Source organism: Varroa jacobsoni, unplaced genomic scaffold, assembly GCF_002532875.2.
Source record: "Varroa jacobsoni isolate VJ856 unplaced genomic scaffold, vjacob_1.0 scaffold_787, whole genome shotgun sequence".
Lineage (NCBI taxonomy): Eukaryota > Metazoa > Arthropoda > Arachnida > Mesostigmata > Varroidae > Varroa > Varroa jacobsoni.
Genome location: NW_019213689.1, coordinates 192,744 through 217,636, shown reverse-complemented (window position 1 = coordinate 217,636; position 24,893 = coordinate 192,744). Strand labels below are relative to the sequence as shown.

At 39.9% G+C, this 24,893-nt stretch overlaps 3 protein-coding genes across 11 annotated transcripts; 2 read left to right on the top strand and 1 right to left on the bottom strand.

Annotated features, from left to right (window-relative positions):
• Window positions 1-10: 10 nt before the first annotated feature.
• On the top strand, window positions 11-9,632 carry LOC111263729 (F-box only protein 22). Of its 4 annotated transcripts, none has more exons than XM_022839090.2 (9): window positions 11-946; window positions 4,561-4,624; window positions 4,900-5,069; window positions 5,332-5,412; window positions 5,743-5,911; window positions 6,039-6,269; window positions 6,521-6,696; window positions 7,114-7,308; window positions 7,529-9,632. In XM_022839090.2, exons 1-9 carry the CDS (start codon window positions 878-880, stop codon window positions 7,760-7,762), a joined length of 1,389 nt encoding a protein of 462 aa, XP_022694825.1. In that variant the 5' UTR covers window positions 11-877; the 3' UTR covers window positions 7,763-9,632. The 4 variants fall into 4 exon arrangements, with proteins under 4 accessions (XP_022694825.1, XP_022694827.1, XP_022694828.1 ...); XM_022839092.2 differs by lacking the exon at window positions 11-946 and adding an exon at window positions 3,260-3,842 and having other exon boundaries at window positions 7,529-8,780; XM_022839093.2 differs by lacking the exon at window positions 11-946 and adding an exon at window positions 3,260-3,861 and having other exon boundaries at window positions 7,529-8,780.
• A 782-nt stretch (window positions 9,633-10,414) lies between these two features.
• On the bottom strand, window positions 10,415-17,690 carry LOC111263728 (uncharacterized). Of its 4 annotated transcripts, none has more exons than XM_022839085.2 (14): window positions 17,554-17,690; window positions 16,763-16,998; window positions 16,491-16,611; window positions 16,258-16,365; window positions 16,073-16,165; window positions 15,751-15,846; window positions 15,340-15,525; window positions 14,914-15,114; window positions 14,026-14,200; window positions 13,572-13,801; window positions 13,279-13,392; window positions 12,987-13,091; window positions 12,711-12,821; window positions 10,415-12,460 (listed from the first exon to the last, which is right to left on the bottom strand). In XM_022839085.2, exons 2-14 carry the CDS (start codon window positions 16,888-16,890, stop codon window positions 12,320-12,322), a joined length of 1,809 nt encoding a protein of 602 aa, XP_022694820.1. In that variant the 5' UTR covers window positions 16,891-16,998; window positions 17,554-17,690; the 3' UTR covers window positions 10,415-12,319. The 4 variants fall into 4 exon arrangements, 3 of the variants coding, with proteins under 3 accessions (XP_022694820.1, XP_022694819.1, XP_022694821.1); XM_022839084.2 differs by having other exon boundaries at window positions 16,763-16,892; window positions 17,554-17,686; XR_002682413.2 differs by having other exon boundaries at window positions 12,320-12,460; window positions 13,009-13,091; window positions 16,763-16,892; window positions 17,554-17,686.
• A 147-nt stretch (window positions 17,691-17,837) lies between these two features.
• On the top strand, window positions 17,838-22,461 carry LOC111263730 (uncharacterized). Of its 3 annotated transcripts, none has more exons than XM_022839095.2 (4): window positions 17,838-17,912; window positions 20,612-20,814; window positions 21,002-21,202; window positions 21,784-22,461. In XM_022839095.2, the coding sequence occupies exons 1-4, from the start codon at window positions 17,849-17,851 to the stop codon at window positions 22,036-22,038; spliced, it is 723 nt and encodes a 240-aa protein (XP_022694830.1). In that variant the 5' UTR covers window positions 17,838-17,848; the 3' UTR covers window positions 22,039-22,461. The 3 variants fall into 3 exon arrangements, with proteins under 3 accessions (XP_022694830.1, XP_022694831.1, XP_022694829.1); XM_022839096.2 differs by lacking the exon at window positions 17,838-17,912 and adding an exon at window positions 19,759-20,260 and having other exon boundaries at window positions 21,860-22,092; XM_022839094.2 differs by lacking the exon at window positions 17,838-17,912 and adding an exon at window positions 19,763-20,260.
• The last annotated feature ends 2,432 nt before the right edge of the window (window positions 22,462-24,893 follow it).

Sequence of the window (24,893 nt, the reverse complement as noted above, 5' to 3'; positions counted from 1 at the left end):
TGGAGTGTACCTAAATAGAAAAAAAAAAAAACGATACATTTCAATAGTTTCGCTATATCCTATCCATATATACATATAGATGAAGAACTCCACCGAATCCCCCAGCGGTGAAAATGTTTACTGCAATTTATTTGCTGTCGAAGATATTGCTCATCAATAACTTGCGTAATATGAATATATTGATGTCATACTATAAATGATAACGAGCGTAGCTTTGAGATACTTTCCACATGTTTGCAGCAATCCCTATTCATCTATATCATGCGCTGTATGGTATGTAGTACAGTACCCGCTGGCGTGCACGTACTTTCTTCATAAGCGAAACATCGAAAATAAAATATCACGAACTTCAAAAATGTTATACTGCGCGCGGCCAAGAGATCACGCGTAAATGATCTTTTTCATCACACTACCACATAACAACATTCCACTTTAACCCTTTAAGCCCGAATTAGAACAAGGGCATCACTTGGATATTTCTTGTTCCAAGTTATAGGAAAGGCTCTGTAGGTTTCTAGAGCAGCTTTGTCGAAAAGCGATTCCGGCCACGTCTAGCTGAACGATAGATGATGTGCACGCATGGCACAGTTGAAAACGAGCCGTGCAATAGCACGATGCACGTAGACGATGTGAGACTATTGTTTGATTAGCTTACCATTGCAGGTGTAGGCAGAGGAGCTGCGCAATGACGCTTCTAATCTCTCGGTTTATTGAAATGTTTCTTCTGTAGAGCCCTGTTTACTATCAAGAACTTTGTGAATATGCAATCATTGCCGACAAGCGATTGTTACGGATTCGGAATTAATTTTCAACGCCTTACGCTTTCTCCGGAAATCGTTGTTACGCTCAACGAAGGTTTCAAGCACTTCGATTACCAATGGAGAACGAGCAAACATTTATACAGAGCGGGTTCCTCGAACGTGAAACCGACGTAGCGCTGTTCCAGGTATAGAGAAATACATGTATAGCCAAAGGCTCAGATGGTGACAAAATTTTGCAAGTATCGAAGATAGCTAAAGGCGAACACTAAAGATGCAGGGAAAAGATATCCTACCGGACCTTTTTAATTAGGGTTTATTTCCATGGGTTTACACCCGCTGCGCTTCTAAAAAAAAAAACACGCGTTGCCCTCTAAAAATGTCCTCAATATTATCGAGTGGTTTCCTAGAACATGGTTCTTATTTTATCATTACATTATTATCTAATTTTATCATTACAGTCGGTGCGTTGCGTTCTTTTCTTTTGTTTCCCGATAAAACCTGCTTTGTTTGTTTCGTACTTCTAATTTATTGTGTTAGCCTGTAGGCTTACTTCAGCTGCGATGACCAAAACCGTTTGGAAAACGCCTGTTTCCCTATTTACAAAGGAAAGCGATCCTAAATATTACCCTATTGATATTTGAAGTTTGCTAATAACAAATACTCTGTTAGACTGTAGCCTACATAGCAAAACGGTAGCATGAACTCTTTGGTGAACGCAAGTCTTCGAAACCTGCTATTCAGCCGAGTGTGGCTTCAACACAACTCTATGCAACGTAATTATTCATGTAGCTGTGAGAAGCTAAGCCGATTTATCTTGAGCCAATAGGACATGTACTGTGAAGGAGATGACGGCTCAGTATAAGGGCTATTGTTGCAAAGATGCTCTTACGAAATTAAGGTCGTCGAGAAAACCCTTAAAAAGAAACTCTGTCGAATAGAGCAGTTTAATTAGCCGTTATAATAATTAGGCTTCTTATGTCTTATGTTCGCTTGCCTGGTTTTTTTTTAGACGAGCTGGCCCATACATCCTGACAGAGCCTTAGTAACGAATTACCTTTTTTCTGATTGCAGCAGATTAAAAAAGGACGGGGTCGTCCTAGGAAAGCAGAAAATAATTTTTATCAAGTAAGAGCTCAGTTGTAGAACAGTATTTAGATCTATCAGATGTGGACAATATTTGTGCTACTGTTACTTGCATTCGTGTACTTCTGATTTTACATACATTCGTTCTCAAGACTTAGCCGAATACGTTTAACCAAGCGCTAACAGCATGAACTAGGCTTAATTAGCAAAGATTTACCCTTTGTCATATTCCTCTGGGTAAGATGTTAATAAACTTTTATCATAAAATCTGACGCAGGGTTTTCCCTCGTAGCGACGAAGTGTGATCAGGAAAATTTTGGAGGGCAGTAGTACGCCTATAGAAACAACGCGAACACGCAGGGGCGTTCGCAAAGAGTACCCTTATATACATATATATATATATATATATATATATATATATATTTGTTATTGACTTTTGTTCGTTCTAGAAGTCTGTAGGGATGATACAGATCGCAAAAGACGAAAGTCCGCTTGTGTACAGCAATCGCGTAATCGAATGGCGTAAATTAGACTGTGAACGATGTAAGGCGCAATTCACTCGTCTCGATGACTTCCAGTGCTACCTGCGCCATCTTCGGGATGAACACGAAGATCTCTAGACGTCGGCCGACGCAGTATCATTAAGATCATTTTGGCAAACGCTAAGGAAACAAGGGTCAATACCGCGGCTCATATGTCTGTTTCTAGATAAAACTCAGTTGATCTCCTTAGTTTCAATTTGAAAGAATAGGATTCAAATCCAATTTGTCGTATTTGAAAAGAAAACTATTAAAAAAATCCGACATTTAAGTTGAATAAACCTTCTATTAATTGTTTTGAACAGAGTGCTCAGGGGCATCTGTGTTAAAAAAAAAGCAGAGCATTTATTACTGCAATAGTTGCTAGTACGATTCATGCATTTGTTATCAATTCCCTGTCACTATTTCAGAAATATCAGGTAAATGCCTATTGTTATTATCATTGTTTTAGCACCCCTTAGCGTGCCCAGCTGAACTTATCCAAAAGTATAGTTTTTTTTCCAAAGGCTCATGGAAGGCCATTTGGGATTGATCCTGTAATTATGATCAATCAGAGAGTGAATTAGAATCATAAAATAGCTTTATAGCCCTATCGAATTTCGCAAATCAGTTTTACAATTAGTACGCACCTTTATTTAAGGTCAACGCAAAATTATGGATCTGAATCGCGCTCGAATTGCCCCTATTCATACCCAAGCCAGTGGGTTTCGACCGGCCCACAGGAAACGGATTCAGCAGAATGAACTCCCGAAAAATATTAGTTGTCCGCTTAGGCGACGCCTCACTAAGCACGACTCTCCCTGCGCTAAAATTGGTCCTTTACGTAATCACCCCTGGTTTGTAAGATAACATTTTTCTTATGGATGAATTATACGTTTTATAGTATTGGCTTTATATTATAATCTTTTTGCGTGTTCAGACGCTATCCTTTCTAGCTTACACGATAACTGTTCGTCACTGCAGTCCCACAGCTTAAATTGAAACGGTAACAGCGTTTAACTGGCAAAATGACATCCATTGGCCCGATGAAGCCGTGTCAGATCGGCTTATTCACTGCTTACCATAGCGATACGTATACGTTCCAAATGCATCAATGCTTAATACGGGGTTCTAGATCGGGTCCTGCCGCCACTTCAGAAAGCTGACTTCCGACACATAATGAGACGTGTATGTCTGATATTGGACCTGGATTATCTTAAATGTCCCTTGGCTTTTTAGAAAAGCACTACATGATTACGGGGACAATGCCGTAAACGCTAATCGTCGCTCGATTAATCCTCTGAAATATCGTAGCTGTCCGATTCTCGGAATCTTCGCTCCGCACCAACGCAATTCATTCAATCCAAAATGACTGCCCACAGTGTTTTGTTTCGCGGTCAGGCAGAGCTGCGCGTGAATCAGTACAGGGCGTATACAGACTCTCTTTAAAGAGAGCTAGTGGCTGTGCTGGAATTGAAAGGTTGCCATTAATCGAACACGTTAGTGCCGTGCTTATTAATTGAACACAAGCAGATGTGTAACGAAGCAAGTAGTAGTGCTTATAACATATACACACACATAGATTAGATTCAGTCACTCACGTTCTGCCCACCACCTGCAAACCAGTAGCTGGATGCCGTTTGTTATCGCAGGTATGCGACAAGCGTCACAATACATTTGGCGATCAATCGTTTATCTTCTAACTAACACATGCCCCATCCATTGCATGAAGACAATTGGAAAGTACAGTTTTAATCAGTCGCTTGTCTACGGTGATCAGTGGCATTTTCAGGGTGGCGCCGCGCACCTCCGATCAGATATCAAATAAAAGCTGATACTGACAAGGGTAAAAACGAGCTTTGCCACTAATTTTACGTAAGCACATGCGTCAAGATGGCAACAAATAGATCGTATGCTTCGTTACGATCAAATTGCTCTCAGTGTGTCCCTAAATAGGTATTGTTATGCCACTGCCTATTGCGCTAACTAAGTTCGACGGTTGATTTCATGTATGCCGGCGTACTGTCCTGCTATCAATTCTAAAAAGAACAAAGCCAGTAAATCTACGTTTTGCAGGAAGCTCGTAACTTGGTGTCAGTAAGTTAACATTTGTCAACCAGACTTATATTTAACTGCTCTTCGTTGCGTTTACATGCGGCGACCCTTTTCGAACGGACGGGCGACAAATTGCCTGTCAGGTCAGTATGGAATTACGTCATCGAAAACGAGCTCGCTTACAAAATGATTGTAAATTAGCCGAAGGTGAGTGCTATTAACCATCGTTCTATAGCTATATCAAAAACACTAGCGATTAGTCCGCGAAACGCGTTCGTTGCGGATCCTGTTGTTTCATTGTTACGCATCGTTGACTAAACCCTTTTGACAGTCTGTCACAGAGACGTGGCTGTCAAGTGTAAAACACTTATATGCAAAAATGCGTATCTAGCAAATGAACCTTGCACACTTCGAATTACCCTATAGACATCCGTGCCACAATCCAATAATAGAAAGTTGTGTGATATTTTTCGGTGTTTTAGATGAAAAGTGGATCGGAAATGTCCTCACGTCGAACCCTGTGATTGTCAAACATCTTATGCGTTTCCTAACGGCAAAACAACTGTCCCGAGCAGTGGTTGTCTGCAGCCTATGGAGAGAATGCGCGCTTAAAGAGAAATTGAGGCGGTTCGAAATACAACAGTTTGGTTTTGTAAGCAAGCACACAATTTCGATCGCATAAGAACCATTGATTGTTTACGCCTAAGACAGTCTGCTACTTATGATAGGTGAAAATTCTTACTAGACACTGTAAAATTTAAAGGTGCAACCAAGCGTTCAAATCTCATGGTCTTAAGGCTTTCGAATGTTCGTAGAGTTAGCTCTTTGATGAAAAATAAGTTTCCCTCCATAGATAGATAGATAGATATGGCCTGTTGTCAGCTACGATTCTATTTGCCATTCTGATATTGTAGACGGTACACCATGACAATGGGGAGGAGCTTCCACCATTTGGCACCTCAAGACCGTCGGATGTCGGAAACCACTTTTATCAGGTACTTTTGTTTAGTAGTCAAGGCACCTTTTCTTATTTTCAGCAGGCAGAGTTTTCGCTTTTGGTGATTTGCACCCAAATACGTTTTAGATATACAATGGTCTAAAGTTGAACGATATTATCAAGAATAACTTAATTAAAAGTATCATTTTTGCCGGTAGTTTGCTTCGATTATTCGTGGTCATTGAAAAAACGCGTATAACAACACCGACATGTGATTTTTCCATTTTCTGAAGAGCTTTTTATTAAGTAACCCTTGTTTAGGTTTACATTAGGCTATTTAATTGTTTTTTTGGGTTTTTTTTTGACTCGTTTCCATCATAACTAACAGGTAACGGAAAACCTGCGGGCAGAACCGCGTGTCGTGTTCATATTTACAACGCAAAAGGTTGTTAGTAAAGCTGTTAAATATTTCGAGGACTTTTCATCAACACCAGCTTACTTCAGGGCTACAGCCGAATCCCTCAAACGCACAAAACGTCATGTCTACAGTGTTGGCTGTAAGTCTTGCCCCAAAATAACAGGAAGTTAACGAGCTTTAAGCATGCATGTCCCGAAATCTCTTCTAATTGTATATATATATATATATATATATATATATATATATAACTTCTATGTTGTTTTCAGTATGCAATCACTTATCAACCTTACTGCCTCGAACGTCAGAAATCTTTCTGTGCACCTCTTGGGGTATGATCTGCTGGAATAAAGGTTTAGGACCTATTGAGATCGAGGACTGTGACGGCTTTTCTACACTCTTTCTACCAAATATGCCGGACGTCCAGTTTACCTCTTTCCGCCTTCTACAGCAAGACTGTGCGACGTCCCTTCGCGACGATTACTTGTCTGAAATTTCTGGTGGGTACTGATTATTATTCCTAAAGTTATTAGGCGTTTTTATGTAATTGTACATGCAATCCTTACTTTTCCCTCGGCGATAACGTGGGTGCTGTATCCGATGCCAAAATTTAATCACTCCTTCAGGGCAGACTTCAGGGCAGTAGCACTTAAGGAATTCAGCTGCTTAAAACAGCGTATACAATATTTAGTAGAAAAGTACGAACATTTTGCAAACAAAAGTTTCTAACTTGTAATTTGTTTTTGTTTAGGTTTATCGCAAGTGCATAACATTGCAGCTTTGGTGTTGTATGCAAATGAGATGCCAGATGGAGGTTCGGCACCGGCTAGACTTGTCGATTATACAATACGGCGGAATCCTGGAATGGCCCTTGGGGGCGCACTCGTATGTGATTTCTCCGTTCCTGTGGACGGTGTCGAACGAGAGGTTAGTACAGTCAAATAAATAGACCCAAATTCAATAAATTCATTTGTAATCCAAAATTTGCTCTTACCTCCACAATAGATCCGCCATAAAAATTATTTCAAGCTCGCCACGAAAAAATTTAGCGGCAAAGTTTATCTCTATCAGAAGTCGTTACTAATTTTTATTATATATTCTGCAGATTTTTATATCTGGAAGTTTGTTTGCTCCACAGGGAACATATGTTTCCTCTAGTATAGGTTTAGCTTTTTTGAACTGTAATGCTAATCAAGTTCTATAACTCGAATCTGATAATTTTACAAGTTTACATCATGCGTCTCCAAATTAAGTTCGCTCAAATTAGAAAGTGTTGTTACACCATCTCGGGGCACAGTTACACGTTTCATTGTATCCTTTACTAGTCCTTGGTAAACCTTACAGGTTGTCAATATGACTGGTCTCGCAATTCATGGTCAAGGAGTTCGTGCTGCGAGCGTCCTGCTTGATCCAGATTGTCGTGGACGTGAGAAGGTTCGAGCACGTCTGGCCGTTGTTGGGGATCAATTTCAGTTAACGCCTGGACGTTCTGTTGCCCTTCTATTTGCTTGCAGTGGTAGAGGGGTCCACTTCCACCTAGTACGTGACTGATTATTTTGTAGAACGCATCGGTTAGGATAGTTATAAGACAGTGTGCATGTAGGTGATGAGTTATATACATTGTGTTTGACTATGAGTAATTTTTCTGCAGCTTTCGTAGATCAACTGATCTGTCAGAAGTCTGTCCATGGCTTACAATAACTTACGTGTAAAAAGACAAATCAGCATCATCTCTTGTGTTTCGCTGTCCTTATTTCAGGCCCAGAACGTAGAAAGTAGTATTTTCAGCGAGTTGTTTCCGGGTGTTCCAGTAGTCGGTCTCTTTGGCAATGGCGAATTCGGATACGATTCGCTTGGTGGACGTGGAACACCAGGTAGAAGTCGCCAATGGCAGCATAGCTATACGTCCGTATTTGTTTTATTGAACTTTGAGCCGACGAGTGGTCGAATTTCTCCAGAAGAATCCAGCGTACCCAGTGAAGGTCATCATTAGGTCAATCGCGCTGGAGAAAGGCATTGAGCTCTAACTTCAAAAACAAGCGTGGGTCGAAACGGGCTAAACGGCGCACAAACTTTATCTACTGTTGTTGATGAAATGATATGCTAATAGAACAGCAGATAAAACATTTATATTTTCCAAGCCAATATGTAGAGGTGAATGTACTGAAAACGTGAGCTGTAAATTGGATGACTTCTTCTAACGTAGATGAGCTGTAAATTGGATGACCTCTTCTAACTTAGATTTCTTCTTTGTCAAACAATTGTCGTATAGATGTACAAAAATCGCTGACGACAAACGTCATTAGTGTGATAACGTTTGATACCCATTTGATCTGTTAAGACGTGTGAAAAAACAAAGAACAATACTGAGTTGGACCTGCGGCGTTAGAGAAGCACGGGCCGTAACGCTGACGATTTGGCTACTTTAATTACAAAGCTGCGCTTCGGCTTTGGTCGGATATTTATTTTTATTATTTTGTAACAAACAAACACTTGTGTTTTGTGTCCAGCCATTACTATTACTGCAAAACTCTTTCATGACCATTATATAGGTACATGATCTAAACCTTAATATATGTATTAAGACTGGCGGTGCCTATATACTTTGTAGCGGATGATAGCTTCATTGAGGGAATATTGTTTCAATACAATGTAGGTAAAGCGCGGTCTCACTTTTTCCTGTAGCAAGAGTTTGCTTTTACTGACTTACCTTTTAACGAAGAGAGCTCATGTTCTACTATAGGGTCTGTGAGACAGGGTCTATTGAAACAGCGGGACGATGACCATTAGCTGTGGGCATTAGTTTGCTTCACTGTAGTAGTAGTAGTAAAAGACTTTTTTTTTTCTCTAACAGACGCAGAAACAGCAGATTTAGTGTCAGCCAATTACCAATAATCATGCTGACTGCCTTTTAATAGTTATTAAGTAAGTTGTTCTCGACTTGTGACTGAATTAAAAATAAACAGATGTTATATTACACCGTCAGATGAACGGGTGTTTCCATTTTCGAAGTATTAGTGTTTTCAAATTAATTTATAATCTAAGCCAAGAATTCGTTGGATATATTCAAGCAGAGAGAAGTCATGTACAGGCCTACACGTAACTGCAGTGTTATTACGAGATCACTAATAGAACAAAACGTTCCATTTTTTTTTTTCTCAAAGCAGACGAGAAATCGTTCCGCCATAATCGTCTTCCGCAGGTTTTGGAGCGTTTCGTTCAAAAATTCTAATGTAATACTTAACCCTTCACGTGTTTTTTTACTGCCGAAGTACTAGTAAACAGTGAAGCTATAGAAATAATTTTTCATTTTGTTCTCATGTATGTTATGAACAAATGGAAAATTTCACACAGCTGCCACGGAAATAGTTGAGCTTTTAAATAGTTTTCTTACTAAGTAGCTAGTAATATCTGGAAATGATAAATAGTAATTTCATCGCATTATATACTACAGAAAATTCGGAATTGGTATAGAGAGACGAAATTTTTAGGTTATTAACGTTTTGTGCGTGTGTGTGGAGGGTAGTAGGTATTGTATTTGCTCTTTAGGACTACTTTACACACTTATATATATCTGATCTGAGTTTGAGTATCGAGTGACTGTGGCAAGTTAGAGTAGCCTGAGGGCACATCGAAGCTTGTGTAAAGGAGACTGTGCATTTTTCTGTAAGGAATCAGAACATAGTTTATGCTTACGAGTGGCAAAAAGCGGGCAGAAAAAATGTCTTATATTATTGTTTATGAGCCGCTGATGGCGTCATGTATTACGAAATCACGACTAAGACTATATATATTAAATACAATGTGGCTTAGCGCCTATCGTTTTCAATAAATTACATATTGGAAAAAATTGAATAACTATATGCAAATGTGTGTTTATTTGTTTGTTTTTATAAGCTTTCTTTCTATTCGTTTTTCTGCTTTGAGCTGTTCTACTATACATTATACTTATTCTATCTAGAAATTTGTGATTAGTTCAAAATTTATTTGACCTTGCTCGACATGGTTATGTCAATTGTACAAGCAACTAATACCCACGACTAGCCTACGTTTTTAGATAGAGATTACTCCTATTATATATATTTTGATCAAGAATCTGTAATTAACCGATCAGCTAGAGATTCCAGCCATAAGAACAGTCTGGCAATAAGTAGACACTCGAGATGGATAACTACTTAGGAATTAAGTGCTTACATATTTGCGTCTGTCAGAATGTTTATAATGTTATAAACATTGGGTCGCTATTTGCTACCTATACCGTCTATGACATATATAACAGGGAATGAGACAGAAATGAACAAGAAAGACTAGGGATGTTTAAATGTAGAAGTATAGATTTATGCTCCATATAAGTATATATATATATATATATATATATATACATACATGGAGAAGCTAGAAAAAATATAGCAAGATACATATTGAAGCTGCTCGATCTAGTTGTCCCTAAATTCGCGCTTTCCCTCTTTGTTCCCTCTCCATTTTCTGGTAGAGAGGCTTGTTAACAGATCGCCTCTATATAATACGAATGTTGTAGAAGTACGTCGAGCAGCACTATCGGCATTTTTTGCACTTCAGTGTTTTTTATGAAAGTCGCGTTAGAGTGCGCTGCACGCAGCCACCTCGATGGCAAATCACACGGCTGTAATTGGCTACTATACTGAGATTTATTGCTACGGTACTCTATTGTAAACAACAGAAAGATTTTTAGCTAACAATGCATTATCTATTATCAATAGAGGAAATGTAGTGATGCCACCACTTAAATGCAATTTCGCCCGTCGTAGTTCATTCAACTCCTATTGTTGCTCGTATTTAAGGGATTAGTCGTCCGTTCGATGCAGCTGTACGAGCTGGCCATTAGGTTAGCTAGTCGCTGTGAATAACATGACTTGGTCGTGCGACAACTATACTTCCTTACTCTTTTGATGCGATCATTATTGTTAGGCGGTACGAAGAATTTTTTTTTCTTCGCATATAAATAGCTTGCCGATTTCGCAGTTTCATCTAAAAGCAAAGCCCAGAAACGGACCGTGCTCAAGTACGTGCTCAAGCCGCCACTCAATGAGCTGGCATTGGAAATTACGAAAACGAGTTATCAGGTCGCATTCATGGACTATCTCACAAAACGACTTATTGGCCATGAATATAGTCAGTGGGAAAAATCAAAATAACAAAACATGTCATGGACCTCAGAGACTGTTGACAGTAGCTTCGGTGACATATCTCACTCCGTGTTAGTATTCAGGTGCTCAGCATTGAACCAGTGAGTTAGTCTCTATCAATTTAGATTGCGCATGGTGGAGTATGTATTATATGTTGGCTCCTCATAGCTTTCCTGATTACAGTCGGCTCGTTTGCGATCTTGCGGATCTAAGTTCCGATATAGAGGCAATAGATTAGCTTTTTTTTTAGTACGACATTTTACATAAATGAGCTGTAATGCTTTTTCATTCTCTTTATAGTATTCCACGTGGGGATACATGTGTGTTAACTATGATCTGGTTAGAAACCTATCTCTGTGACAGCTTGCTAGATAACGTGTTTGCCTGGTAAAATTAGAAACACGTATGGACAGCACAGGTTCGAATCCCACCGTTGTTGGCACGTTTCGCTTCGTGCTGAAAGCCAACCGTGTGAAGTAGAGCCAAACGGCGGAGCCGAACGTAAGGGTCGAAACATTTATTCGAACAGTTTGAAAGTTGTCTATCGTCAGACTAATTTCACCTCTAGATTCTCTAAGATTCTGGCGTTTTACAGTTTATCACAGTGTCTAGGCGATTGCACTCACTTTGAGAATTATAGGTAGCGAAGCAATGGTTGTTTAGAAAAAAAAACACTCTCGAGAATGCATTTGACTGAGCGAATCGGTTAGGACATGCTTGTCTCAGTATCAGTATCTATCACGCAGGCAGTGTAGGATTATGCCAATACACATAAAATCGCAAATATACAACAGTTTATCGCTGTCAGCGACACGTCCTATAAACTAAACAGTTATCTGTCGATCATTAAGATAAGGACGGAATTTCCTAGATAATGGCGAATTTGATTCGCTGATGTTTAGCGATACAAACATTGCCTAAGAGCTGCCACGCAAAAGGCTTTCGGGCTCGAATTCATCATTCTACCAGCATAAAGTGTATGCGTTTTACGGGAGAGATGTCGCAGTGATGCTGATGAATTAAGTATATTCGAAATGGAGTATCTGATCAATGCGGGGACAGATGCTGAGACGTGTACTTAATGAACAGCCATATACTGATAGATAATTGCGAACAGTATATAATCAGTAGGACGGTTCCGAAGAAGCGTCATTATGCGCAGCTATAATACAGAGGAGCACTGGCTTTGCAGCATTGATGGAGCCTTAAAATTAAAAAAAAAATGGCCGGACGGTCTTTCAATTATGTGCATCGTATCAGACGAAAAAAAAAAACTCTAATCTTTCATAAACATTTGCGCTCGTGTTCTTTATACTTGCTCTGCCAACAACCACAAAACCAAGTGCCACAAAACCATAAAAACGGGCAGGACGGAAAAGTTCGTCTTAACAAACAGGACTTCGAGGGATGATTTCGTGACGTTCTGTGATTTTGTCGTTGGCTGGTTGCGGCTCTTTCGTACTTTCTGCTTCGTCCACGCTGACGTTGATGACGACCACATCTTCAATGTTTTCTTGAGGACGCATCTGAAATAATTAAGTCATCGAAGTATAGCACTATTACTGTACTCTAATAGTAATATATTATGTTTATACAATAGTTAAAGGAGATTTCTCACATAAAAAAGTTTGACATTGACAACAGTAAAATTATATTGTCAACCGCATACTACGATATGTATGTATTAAGAAAACCATTGATATGTATATTGGTCACAGCAGGACGTCATACATGTTGCCTTTATCAAAGAATACAAGGAAGGGGAAAGTGTCAAACCTTCTTGCGCTTGACCCGCTCGTAGCGTCTAAGAAGTGAGACGTTGTCTCGTTGAAGTTGCCGGATTAACTGACGATAAGCGGCGCACTGCTTGTTGAGATTTTCGGACACCTACTTACACCGAAGAATTAAGTTGCGAACCAGCCCGGATGGGAATGTCATTAATTTTATTGACTTTATATGACGAACTCCTACTTGTGTAACTTGTATCGCTTCAATGCTGGGGCCCAAATTTTGAAATACATAGACTCGCATGCTGAAAAGGCCTTTTCTCACCTCAGTTAGATTGTCGACTCGCCTTTTGAGAAATTTCTCGCGACGGAGCCTATTTTCTGTGACTGGACACGATAACGCTTCCCCGCAGCCACTGTGGACTGGTGGCTAATGAACAACACGTAAACAAATCAGAATACGCCAGGAAATACTTTGCTAATATTTAATAGACACCTCATGAATGTTACTCGAGCGCCTTGGAACGTCTGTCGATTACTTCACGTCATTTCATTAGCTAGTAATATAGGTGAGTTAATACGTAATGACACGACGCGTTCGGTTAGCAAAAACTCACTTCGTGGCAAGCTGCTCGTTGAAGGGCAAGCTCCAAACGTTGGCATTCTCTCGAAAGAAGCTCGTTCTGTTCTTGAAGTGTGTCCACCATCGCTTCTTTAGACGTCAGTTCAGACTGTACAAAACGGAATAGCATTTTCTTCTGTCAGGGAAAATCTCATGATGACCCTGCCTGATGTACATCTATGAAGCACGATATCTAAACAACGTTTATAGTTCACTTCAAGCCGACTGCAGTGTCCGTCAAAAAATGCTCGAGCATCCACACAGGGTTCCTCCTAATGACTACCGTACCTGAAAGAATCGGGTTTCCCTGGCTTGGAGGTATCCAGTCAGTTTCAATGAAGCCACTTGTTCCCTGAGCTGAAAGAGTTCCTGTGCATTGACCAGAGCTTCTAACGACTGCACCGTTAAAGCTGCTTCCGACGATGGAGCTGTTCCATGTGGACTTGCGTCCTCCTTCGACGTCATTTCATTCTGACCAGAACCACCAGTTCGGCTAAATGTCACCTCCGGAAGAACTTCTGCTTGGAATCAACATAAACAAAAAGTGGTAATATTATCACGATTGACCCCTAGAATATTTTTGACTTTTCCATAATCTATTTCGACATGTTGCACGAAACGACACGACGTTTAACATTTTTTTCAGCGGTCCACTCTACTGAACGGGGTCCGCAATCGGTTTTTACAAGGTACGATGTCAAGCAGCTCGTAGTGATTTAACAAAGACGCGTTGCTTCTATACCGGCGTCGACGCTGGGTAATGCAATACGAAGTGTACTACACTTAGCACGGAGATCATGTACGAAGTTGATGAGGGTGCTTTCGGCTTCCTCGAAGGATATCTGAGGTTGCGCCGGACCGCATTCATCGGACCTGTCCTTCCCTTTCGTGTGGCCGCTAAGACTTTCCATCTTTGCCTGGAAAAGGGTAAAAGTGTCGATTGATTAATTGTCGACTAAAGTGTTAGCGGTTTAGTATGAGTACATAAGTAATGACAGAGATCATATTCACTCTAACGTTTCAGACATTGTTATTGTTGTTACAACAATTGCTCACTGGTAGCCCCATTGCTCCGGCTCAGGTATTCAAACATAACTATTACGTTCAATGTATGTGATACTCATCGATTCTAATAATTCGAGGCACAAACGTCTGTTATCGGTTGGCTTAATACCTATAAGCATTGCCAAATTATTTGTTATACGGTCCACACTAAAGTATTCAAATGTCAGTGAGTGGTTCATGGCTCAGGAATACAAAAATAAGCCTACTGCCAGCTATTGCGGTCTGTGTCAAACTCACAGTAGTCGCAATGGCTTATTTCCCATACGAGGCAAGCTATACATTTGCCTAAAATATGCAGGTTTTCTTAGAAACGTCCCGTTCTACAGTAATACACCTAAATTGTGGCTGATTCACATGTGGTTGAAGAGTACATTTCACCGGTCTCGTGCTCGATGACCGAGCACTACACCTTGGATCGGATAGAAATTCAATGTGAACGATATACTCGTTTATGCTCGTTTAGATATCGAAATATCGTTGAAAACACTCAGTGTCGTCTATGACCAAGCGGGTCTATTTCTCGACTTAGATCATGCGATACTTAATTTTGCTTCGGGTTACTCACCCGATTGGTGGTTAGTTCCCTGGAGAGTCTTGGCAGTCCGCTGGGCCCGCGTGGATCAGCTCTGCCATAGTTTTTAGCTATACTGGTGCCATTGCTAGTACTAACGCCATTGAAACGACCCTCGAAGACCTGTCCGTTTTCCTTTGGGATTTTGCCATTAACCAACTTTGCAACTTCATTGGCCATGCTGCGTTTCTTTTCCTGGCCGTGTACAAACAGGACGAGTTATAAAGTAGGCTTATCATCTGCTGATACGATCTGATACGCCTGTTGTACATATAGTAACACTCGATAATAGGCTATATTTAAAGGCACGACGTCGTCGTCGTCGTCGTCTTCAAGTAGGTCATCGATAGAAGTTTTGAATTTTGATTTCTAGCTACCTTGATCTACCATTTCAGATCTTTCACTGCCGCTATTAGTTACCTGTAACTTGTCAAGGGCTGCTTTAAGTTTGGCCACTTGTTGGCGTTCACGAGCTGGTAAAGCCGTTGTAAGGCTCGAAGGAGCTGATAGGCGCGCATTAGTCATCACTTCTTGCTTTTCCAATCGAACAACAGCTACGAGCTGCTCTGTAGCCGCCAGCAAACGCTGCTCTTCATCCAGCAGCGTCTAACCGGAAGCGACGCCATCAAGCGAACATTGTAAATCGTTAGTCAGTCCCTCGGTACCTCGTCCGTATGATTCGTTTCGAGCGGGATTAGATTTACTAAATTATAGAGAAATGTTTTCGATTTGATTTTCTCATTCTTATTCGCCTTTCCTTATTAATTTGTTATTTTAAGTGTTATATAATTGCATTTATTATTGATGTGATGAGTAAATGTTTCGTTTCACCTTGAGAAGGTGATAATTAGAGATGTAGCGGCCTAAAAGGATGGTAAGCTGCTCACAGTAGCTCTGACTTTCTTCCAGATTTGCTTCGAGGGTGAGCTATTAAAACAAGCAAATCGAAATTGTTATGGAATAGCGTAAGATCACTGGGGCCACCTCCTTTGATGGGTGTCCCTGTCTTCTATATGACAGCGGTGCCATATAACGGCGCTTAGTCGAGCCGGTAGCGAGCGTAAAGTACATACAATTCATATCCTACATAGTTGTAATTAGGTTTGTTCGACTTGCATTGTATATTGAGATCGGAACCAGTATGTGGCAACACCTTTTGGCAGGAGAGATTGTCGACCTGAGCTCGCAGACGTTCGGCCTCGAGAAGTAATTGAGCTTCATCACAAAAGGAAGGTACACGTGTGATCTGAAATACGATTATTTACATGGCTTTAATTAGTTCGGGTAATTCAAGTGCAGCTTTTAATCAAATCCATCAAAATTAGTGAGGTACGTTACCGTATTGGCACCGTTATTTTTCTGTTTTTCGTTATTAGCAGATTCATCGCTCGATGGTGCTCCACTCGCGTCTTCTTTTGAGGTTGAGTCCAGCCTTGCGCTGAGGTCCTGAAATGTTCAAAAGAATATCACGATACAGCTTATGCTGAAACTAAAGGCAGCTTCAGCAGGCGTTTTTCAATCAATAATTATCTTCATATAGATATACATAGAGAACGCTAATTCGTAGTTACCTCATTTGACGCGAACCGGGGTGGGCTAAATTGCGAAAGTTCGGTTGCTAAATTTTCGTTGCTGGAACATTGGCTAAGGGGCATGTCGGTGCCGCCTCCACCGCTGCTGGCCACGGACTCCCTGTTAAATCGAAGTAGGATGCTTAACTAGGAAAAGTACGTTATGCGTCGTCGAAAAGTAATTATTGTGCTTGATGAAATGAAGCTAAGTGCGTTAGAACTTATGCAGTTACTACTGAGCCTGCACCTACCAAGTCACCGGTGTCACTTACTGTGAAGACGTTTCGAGGCGGTCTGTAAGGTCTTGAATAACATTCTGTAATTGTGCAAGCCGCTGTTCATAGTTTTCAGCGAGTGAATCAAGCAGTCGATCTCCCGCGCTACGGCCTCTGACTGACATCTCTGGATGGCGTAAATCAATGGAAGCAAACTGCTGTATTCCGCAAGCTAACGCTGTACGTATCACCAACGCTCATGCTTGTTATTTCCTAGGCTAGGGGAACGAAGTCTACGGAAAATTGCATTTTATTTGCCAAATTAGCGTAAAAGATCGATTATTTTATCCAGGTAAGTGGTTACATGTATGACAATAACGTGTAACGTGAATAATCTCATTGGAGACCTATAATTATCTTAAACCATAAAGGTCTTCTTTATTATTTTATAATTATATAAGAAAAGTTTTATAATTTGTATAATAAAGTTTGAAAAAGCTTGTAATTTGTACACGCTTTACTTAATTTCGCTGTCAGGCAAATAGAACTCTTATGTTTGCCTGACAGCGAAATTGCCCTAAGTGTCCTATTTACGAATACGTCCATAAATTAGCTCCGGTATTAACTGATTTGCCCGAACATTATTAGGTGCAGGCTGAAGGAGTTTGTATTTCACAGTAGTACAATCCTATAGAGAATTCACACATCCTATAGTAATAATTCCTACACAGTGCGCTTAGGTCAATTGCAAAAAAAACACCCACAAAGATCAAAAAAAGTGTTAGGTTTCATATTGATAAATTTATATTCATTACTAAAGCATAACAGGGTAAATTCGATTTTCTAACCTATATCCTTAGAAGGCATGCGCTGCCCTGACGACTAACAACGAGCTGATCGATATTGTAGACTAATGTCATCCTTGCAATACATTCCGGCATCGATGAGGTGTTGATTTCTAGCACTCTTTGCCGTAGTATCTCACTATTTGGACGCAGAATACGCACACATTGCCAAATCGAGAACAAGTTGCATTGTGGTGACGTGTGGAGGTGCGAGGATATTTACACGAATGGCACGACGAACTACACCCGAGGCCCCCACGATAAGCTAAATCAGCTGTCGGCCACCAGCCAGATCTGCATGAGCGACCCGAACAACTGGCTAGCAACTACTGACTGGGAGCATGCAGAAAAGCAGAGAGAAAGTAAGAGATAGATAGAAAAAGAGAGAGAAAAAGGGCTCGGGAAAACCTTTCGAAGCCAGAACACTCTCTTTATTTGAAAACATTTTGTCAGCCAGATACAAGCATATCCCCGACTACTGCCATAATCTTGGGAGTAGGGCGAAGTCAAACGAACGCTAGGCACTAATGGAAATAGTGTTTATAGATTCTTTGGATCAAGCCGATGTCGCTTGGTCCTGACTGGACAGGACGGGGCCTCATGGATCTGGTGGATGCTTAGGAATAGGGGGAAAGGATGAGAGAGCGCTGTGCCGTGAGGAAGAGCCAATTGACGCAGGACCAGCATGTGGTTGGTAGTACGACCATCACAGGCAAGGCCCAATGCGAAGCGAAAGAGTAAGGAAAACACCGGCAATATTTGAAGTCTGTGTATCGGGCCATAGTTCTAAACAAGTTTAGGCTCTAAAAACAAATGTTTTTACAGTCTATGTGATTATAATGTGTATTTATTATAAAAGGCTCACCTAGGGTTATAATGATGAATTACGTTTTCTTACATTTAACCAGGACGTGGGCAGTGTGGCATACTCTGAAAGTTATTTATCATTTAATGGACCACCAATCGGCAATGAATCAATCGTATGAATAAGCCTCGTTTCTTTAGTTTTCCCATTTCGATGCTGTATTTCCTATTTGCAACTCTATTTCATTGTTGGCTCACCATTGACAACTGTTGCCGAGCTCGAAGATGATCATCTCTCCGGTGACACAGAAGACATAATCAGTACCCATCATCTAAATGTTTGACTACGTTATGTGTCTTTTAGCTACCCCTAACACGACTTTAACCATACTATTAAAATTTGGGAAGAGCGCACTAATAACATTTTTTAAGTAAAATTAATCGTGTAAAATATGAATGTGTACGTTTTCTCGCCGGGCAGCACTCCAAATCACAGCGTTTGCAGCGCCAAACGGAGCAGAGCACACAAACAAAAACTTATACCTTCAGAATCGCAGCAGCTATATAAAACGTCTATGGCGATACATGAAATCGTATCGCTAATAGGATCAATGTAGCTCAGTAATACGGATAGAGATGAGGAAAAGCTGTGCAGTCTCGTTCGGGTAGCACAGATAATTCTCATCGACAAACTGCGTAGGACAGACTGCCTACTATTGGCCTTAATAGCTCAGACAAATTACGCCGCATTAAGGGAGCTATCCGTACGACAACAGTTGTTTCTAAACTGTCTCAGAAATTAAGCATAGGCTAATCGGCCACTTTTTAATTGCTAAATTACCCAGTTTTCCAGGTATAGTTTTCCAGAACTAGAATGAAGATAGGCTGCATTCAATTGACAAAAAGCAAACTTCAGTATCGGTGTTAGTACAGCAAGAACCACGTTCATCACCTATCAACAATGAACTAGATATAGCGTTTTAGCCATTTCCCCTACATCATAAAACTGCTTTCATTACAATGGGAAAGTTATCGTTAAATTTTTAGCAGCGTTACTTGTGACGCCTTAACCCACTACAGTATCACGCACGATGTAAACAATGAGCGAAAATTTACATCCAAAAATACGATAAATTTTTTGTTACTTTCGCTATTGAGAGAAACGCATTGACTAACTAATAATGAGAGGCATAGTCATCTGCTGACCGGGTGTGCGAATGATGATGAATTTGTTCATCATTCACCGTCCGTAGAAGTTCACGTGAGCGTACATTGGTGAAGCCGTTCTCACAAGCATGACTGTATGGTGAAGAGAGTAAAGGCAAGAGGCGAACGATCGTTGCCTCGCACGCTGTGTATCGTTTCCTTTCGGCTGTATAAACTTGTAGCTGTTTTTTTTTTTTTCAAATTGGTCATAATGCGGGTGGCGACAAGGCGGATGGTCTTTTCGAGTACAAAAGCCATTCCTCTTGCTTGACCGTTAGTCTCAAGATCAGCTTTTACATTTACCTCAGAACCTGCCTGCTACTTGGGTGATTGATCTTGAGACTGGACGACCTCCGTGAGATTTATAGCTAAAGCGTCTGATGCGATTGTGATTGACGCGTATCAACAAACTAGAAGCAGGGGGGTTTGTGTCCGTAAGCCAAAATCAGGTATCGTCGTTATTTCATTATCTGGGGATTAGTGAATCAGTTAGCTTGTAAAATGGCGCCCGTTGCTACAGAAGCTCCCAATGTAGAGACGTATGGCGAGCTATTAAAGAAACTCAAAGAAGCAGCTAGTGATCAAGTAGACTTAAACAAAAAGATTGAACCTGTGCCGGATTTCGTAAAGGCACAGCACGTCAACTATATAATGGGCTACGTGTTTTTAGTGTTTGTGCTCCAGACGGGTTCTGTTTGCGGTGAGTACACCATAGATTATCATAACCCATTAAGCCCACCTAACGGAATGAGAAAGAGAGGCCATATTTTGGGTCAAATAGATTCACGCATTTGTACCATTGAAAGTAACCAGGCGAAAATTAGATTTTCAACACTGCGTCATAATCCAGCCAGTATTAAAAAAAAAAAAAATAGGATACTGCTTTACAACCCATTATATTACTGCTTCCAAAAAAAAAAAGTTTAAAACGAGCTTATTACGAGGTAAGCTAAGCATTTTTTGTGTACTATGTTTTATTATATTCGTTTGATTATTTGTTAGCATCTAACGTCTCGCTCATACTTAGATCAGTATCTAACCTGTTTAACAGGGACACTGCTGATTATTGAGGGAAGCACCAACGCTGAAGATCAATTCACTCTGTCCGCACAGTATCTTCTGCCGTCCACGATATATTTCGTAATGACCTCGGTCCTAACTGTCTCAACTACCTTTTATCACGATCACTTTCCACTCAACGTAGTCATTCTCGTTGTGAACCTCACAGGCCTGGCGGTCATTTTTGTGTTCCAGGTAGCAAAAATTTAGCCTTTCTTATATTATGTAGTTGACATATGGCCTTCAGAGATTATTTCTAACATGTACTGCATAATGCTGTACGATAGCAATAAGCAGATGCTAAATAACCTGTACTACAGAAAAAAAAACCCATTCAAAAGTTTTATAGGTCATTACTACTACCTTATGTTTGTCCTAACAGGTCCTAAGCTTCGGACTGGAACAGTCGAAGCTTAGCGATATCCCAGCGTTACGTTTTGCGTTCTTCTGCTGTATGTGCATTTCGGGTGCTTCATTTGTAATACCATGGATTTCATTGTCGCCAGTTTTGGTCCGTTCGGTGCGGCCATTGATTGCGTTCTCAACCATGATAATAACTCTGTTATGGTGTCGGCTCTACCAGGTAATGTACCCAAGTCAGGCCCCACTAATTCATAGACTGCATATTCTACGTTTTCGATTCGCAAAATAAGCGGAGAACAAATTGACGTCCTGCCCAAAGCCCAAAGAATCTGAAAAAAAGGACAGATGTAAACATAATTTTTCGTGCAACCATCGTAGAAAGCGTAATTTCGAAAAACACACAGAGACACACACACACACACACGAGCATCGCATGTTAACCTGTGCCGTATATCGATCACAACGCCATGCACATATTGAGAAATTTGAATAATGTAATTTTCCATAATATTTTATAATATTGTCGATTAGACAACAAACGAAACGTCTGCTATGCACAAAAAAACAACACCATATTTACAATATGTCAAGCCTAGCTGCCTGCTAAATTAATTATTCCTGATTTTCTTTGGACGTTAGTTGAATATTAATAATATTAGTTTGCCGTCGGACACGCTATATAGTTTACAGACTTTACCTTCTGATCACTTAATACTAAAAAAGCATGTTAATTTTTAATTCTATCGATGATATACGAGGTAATTTATTCGTTGCTTTTTTGCTATGTCTTCTTATCCATAGGAGTTTCGATACTTGCCTCTGCTTATACTATTCTTTGGGCTGATCTATGTTCTCTTGCGTTCGGAGGTCCTCGCAGGCGAGAAGCTAGTAGATCGCCGCGGAAAAATTTACGGCAACGACGAATCCGGTTTGTATAGTGCCCTTGTGGATGCAATTCACGTTACACTTCAGATACTAGCCGGCCCGTTAGCAGTCTGCACCGGCCTTCTGGCGATGTCAATAACCATCTTACGGCCTCAACGCCCATGGCCTTAGCGTCGCTCTTTCTGAAACGGCTATTGCTGTAGACATCAAAAATACACATAAAAACGAGCATGGAATCCGACTTCTGTGAAAACTATACATACTTATTAGGCCACCACACGTACAACGTATGCGTGTCGTCAAATGAAATCATGCGAATGATAAAAACCGGCATAATAACGATAAAAATGCCTTCTCCTGATTAAGACTGCTTTCTGTTAATTTCTCTACAACCGTCGAAAATTACGCTGACTAGCAAATCGAAGCGGTAATGTATTGTTATAATATTCAAATTGTTTCTAAATTAAATGATCGTATCTTCGTAATTTACAGCTTTTGAAAAAATCGAACAAAAACAAACTCTATGTATCAAGTGGAAAAAAAGTATCGATGTTAATATATATCGTAAAATAAAAACAGCATTATGTTCTTATATATTGTACCTCGCTTCTATCAAAAATAGCATATCGTGACTTTTCGAAGCACTTCAGTACACTGTTTCTGTCGCATGTTAGACTAATATAGACGGTCTTCTATTCCACATTGTTACGCCGGCCGTCTAGCATATAATCAACGTATCCTAGTCAGACTCAATATGCATATACTATGAACTATTTTATACACACAATTTATTAGACTTTATAAGACAAGTATGAAAAGAGTTCGCAAGCAACGTAGACAGAAAATGTTATCCAAAATAAACAGTATTCCACTCTGATAGAATAATCAATAGGCCAGGGCAAGTACTTGTATTGTCTTTACCCACTAGAAGAGCCTTGGATTTATCAGATTGGAAATATCAGGAAAAAAAACTACCTGATACAAGCTCGCTACTGAATATACGGGCTAACGTGCTGGACATGCAAGTAACACTGTTGCTAACAACAGAGATTTCAATAACAATCTCTGTTCCAATAGAGGTTTTCCAATTGGAGCTATTTTAGAGTTAGAAACATTTCATAACCCGGTTTGTTTGGCAAGCACATTATAAAAAAAAAATTAAAAAAAAACATACAAAGATTAGTAGCAAGTGGTGTGTCGTATGGGCCGTACTTACCTGAACCCTATCAACGCGGTGCTTGTTCCGTCATCATTCAAGCATATTTATTCGGACCTTGTGTTGATTTACTAATTAAAGTTTATCCTCACGCTTTAAGCTATGGTTTCTAATGTTATAACAGTACGTAAGTAACTAGATAGTGCTCTGGGTTATCTTTCACTAGTCGTAACTTCTATGAACCAAGCTAACGATATACATATATTACACACTTATAGAGAGGGCACAGCATCTAACTTCAAATTTTTTCTTACGAGTTGTTTTTAGATTGGATATAAACAAAGGTAGATGGTTCGAGGTAAAGGTTCTTAAGATGCGGGGCAAAAAAGATTGACGAGACGGATAAAAATAACGGATCGTTGGAGTTATTACGGATGGCCTGGTTGGCAACTGATGTTCTTCTCTCCAAACTGCTGCTATTTCGGTGTCAAGAAAGCATACGTATACAAAATACCACTACGTTTATTTGAACTTCGATGCCCCATAATATATATAAGGTTATAACCTGAACCTTTTTTGTCAGTTAATGCGTTCATCCAAAGGTAGTACTGTTAATGGGGAAGGTGTCAATGCGATGAGGAAGTAAATAAACTAGCAGCTGTGGAAGAAAATAGTAGCTCGACATCAAACGTTGAGAAAAAAGTGGCTGTTGTTTTAGTTTTCCGCGTTGGATAAAGCCACAACAATACAAAAAACTGATAAACTACCGTTCTCCAAAAGTTTAATACAAATGGAGAGCCCGAAATTCATCAAAATTAATTGAAAAGCTGTTTTTTTGATAATAGTAAATTTTTAATACGAAATTTCCTGGCCGTTTTTCAGTCAATCGGGTTATCGAAATGAGCTCTAACGATTAGCCTTTTTGGGCTTTTTCCGATCATTTGAAAATTTTATAGTTTGGGTAATAGTGGAGAAAAAAGTGACCGTTAGGAATAACATACAGCTTAGCATATAAAGAAAAACTCGTTGAACCATTTCCCCTTCTAAAAATATGCTTTGTAGTAGATGGAAAAATGTAGTAGATTTGGTTTATAAGCGCGCATTATATATATATATATATATATATATATATATATATATATAAGATTAGTCTTACGAACGAATACTGATGTTTTCGCTGCAAGTTACTAGGGCAAAACTTATATGATCCGTTTCGCAGACGTGGCTTATGGCGGAAAAATTACTATTTCAACATACATAGTTCATTCCAACATACAACAAATAATACAGCTATAACGGGGTAACATTTGGGGATGCTTCAACAATTGCTAAATTATTCTACAATAGTTAATTGATCCTTTTCTATCTTAGCAACGAATAATATGCAAAATATGGACAAACTTATGAACCTCGGTGACTCATTTGTAGTTGGGGCATAATGCGAACAGGTGCGGCATCGCACTGATGAAGCCATGAGTCTTTCGATTCCAGCAAAACAATCCTAATAATGTGAAGGCAAATAGATATTCGAGGCTGAATGAAATGAATAGTTTTGGAAGTAATCCCGTAGTAAGAATCTGTAATCCACTCTTAAAATCACGGGGCGTATCAGGGCTGTTGTAAATCGGAAACTATCTTATCTCAACTGGGTTAGCAACATCTCCAAGTAGAATTATCGTCACTTAAGATAGAGCACCGGAAATCAACATGAACAGATGGTAACTGTTTCAGCTAAACAAGTTATGTATTTCGGTGGTAGGCCGTAAAGGATGTATGCATATATAATAACGAATAATAGAACGCATAAAACGAACCAACTGGCTGAATAAGAGTGCAGAGCCAAAGTGATCTATTCTGGGACGGAATAAAA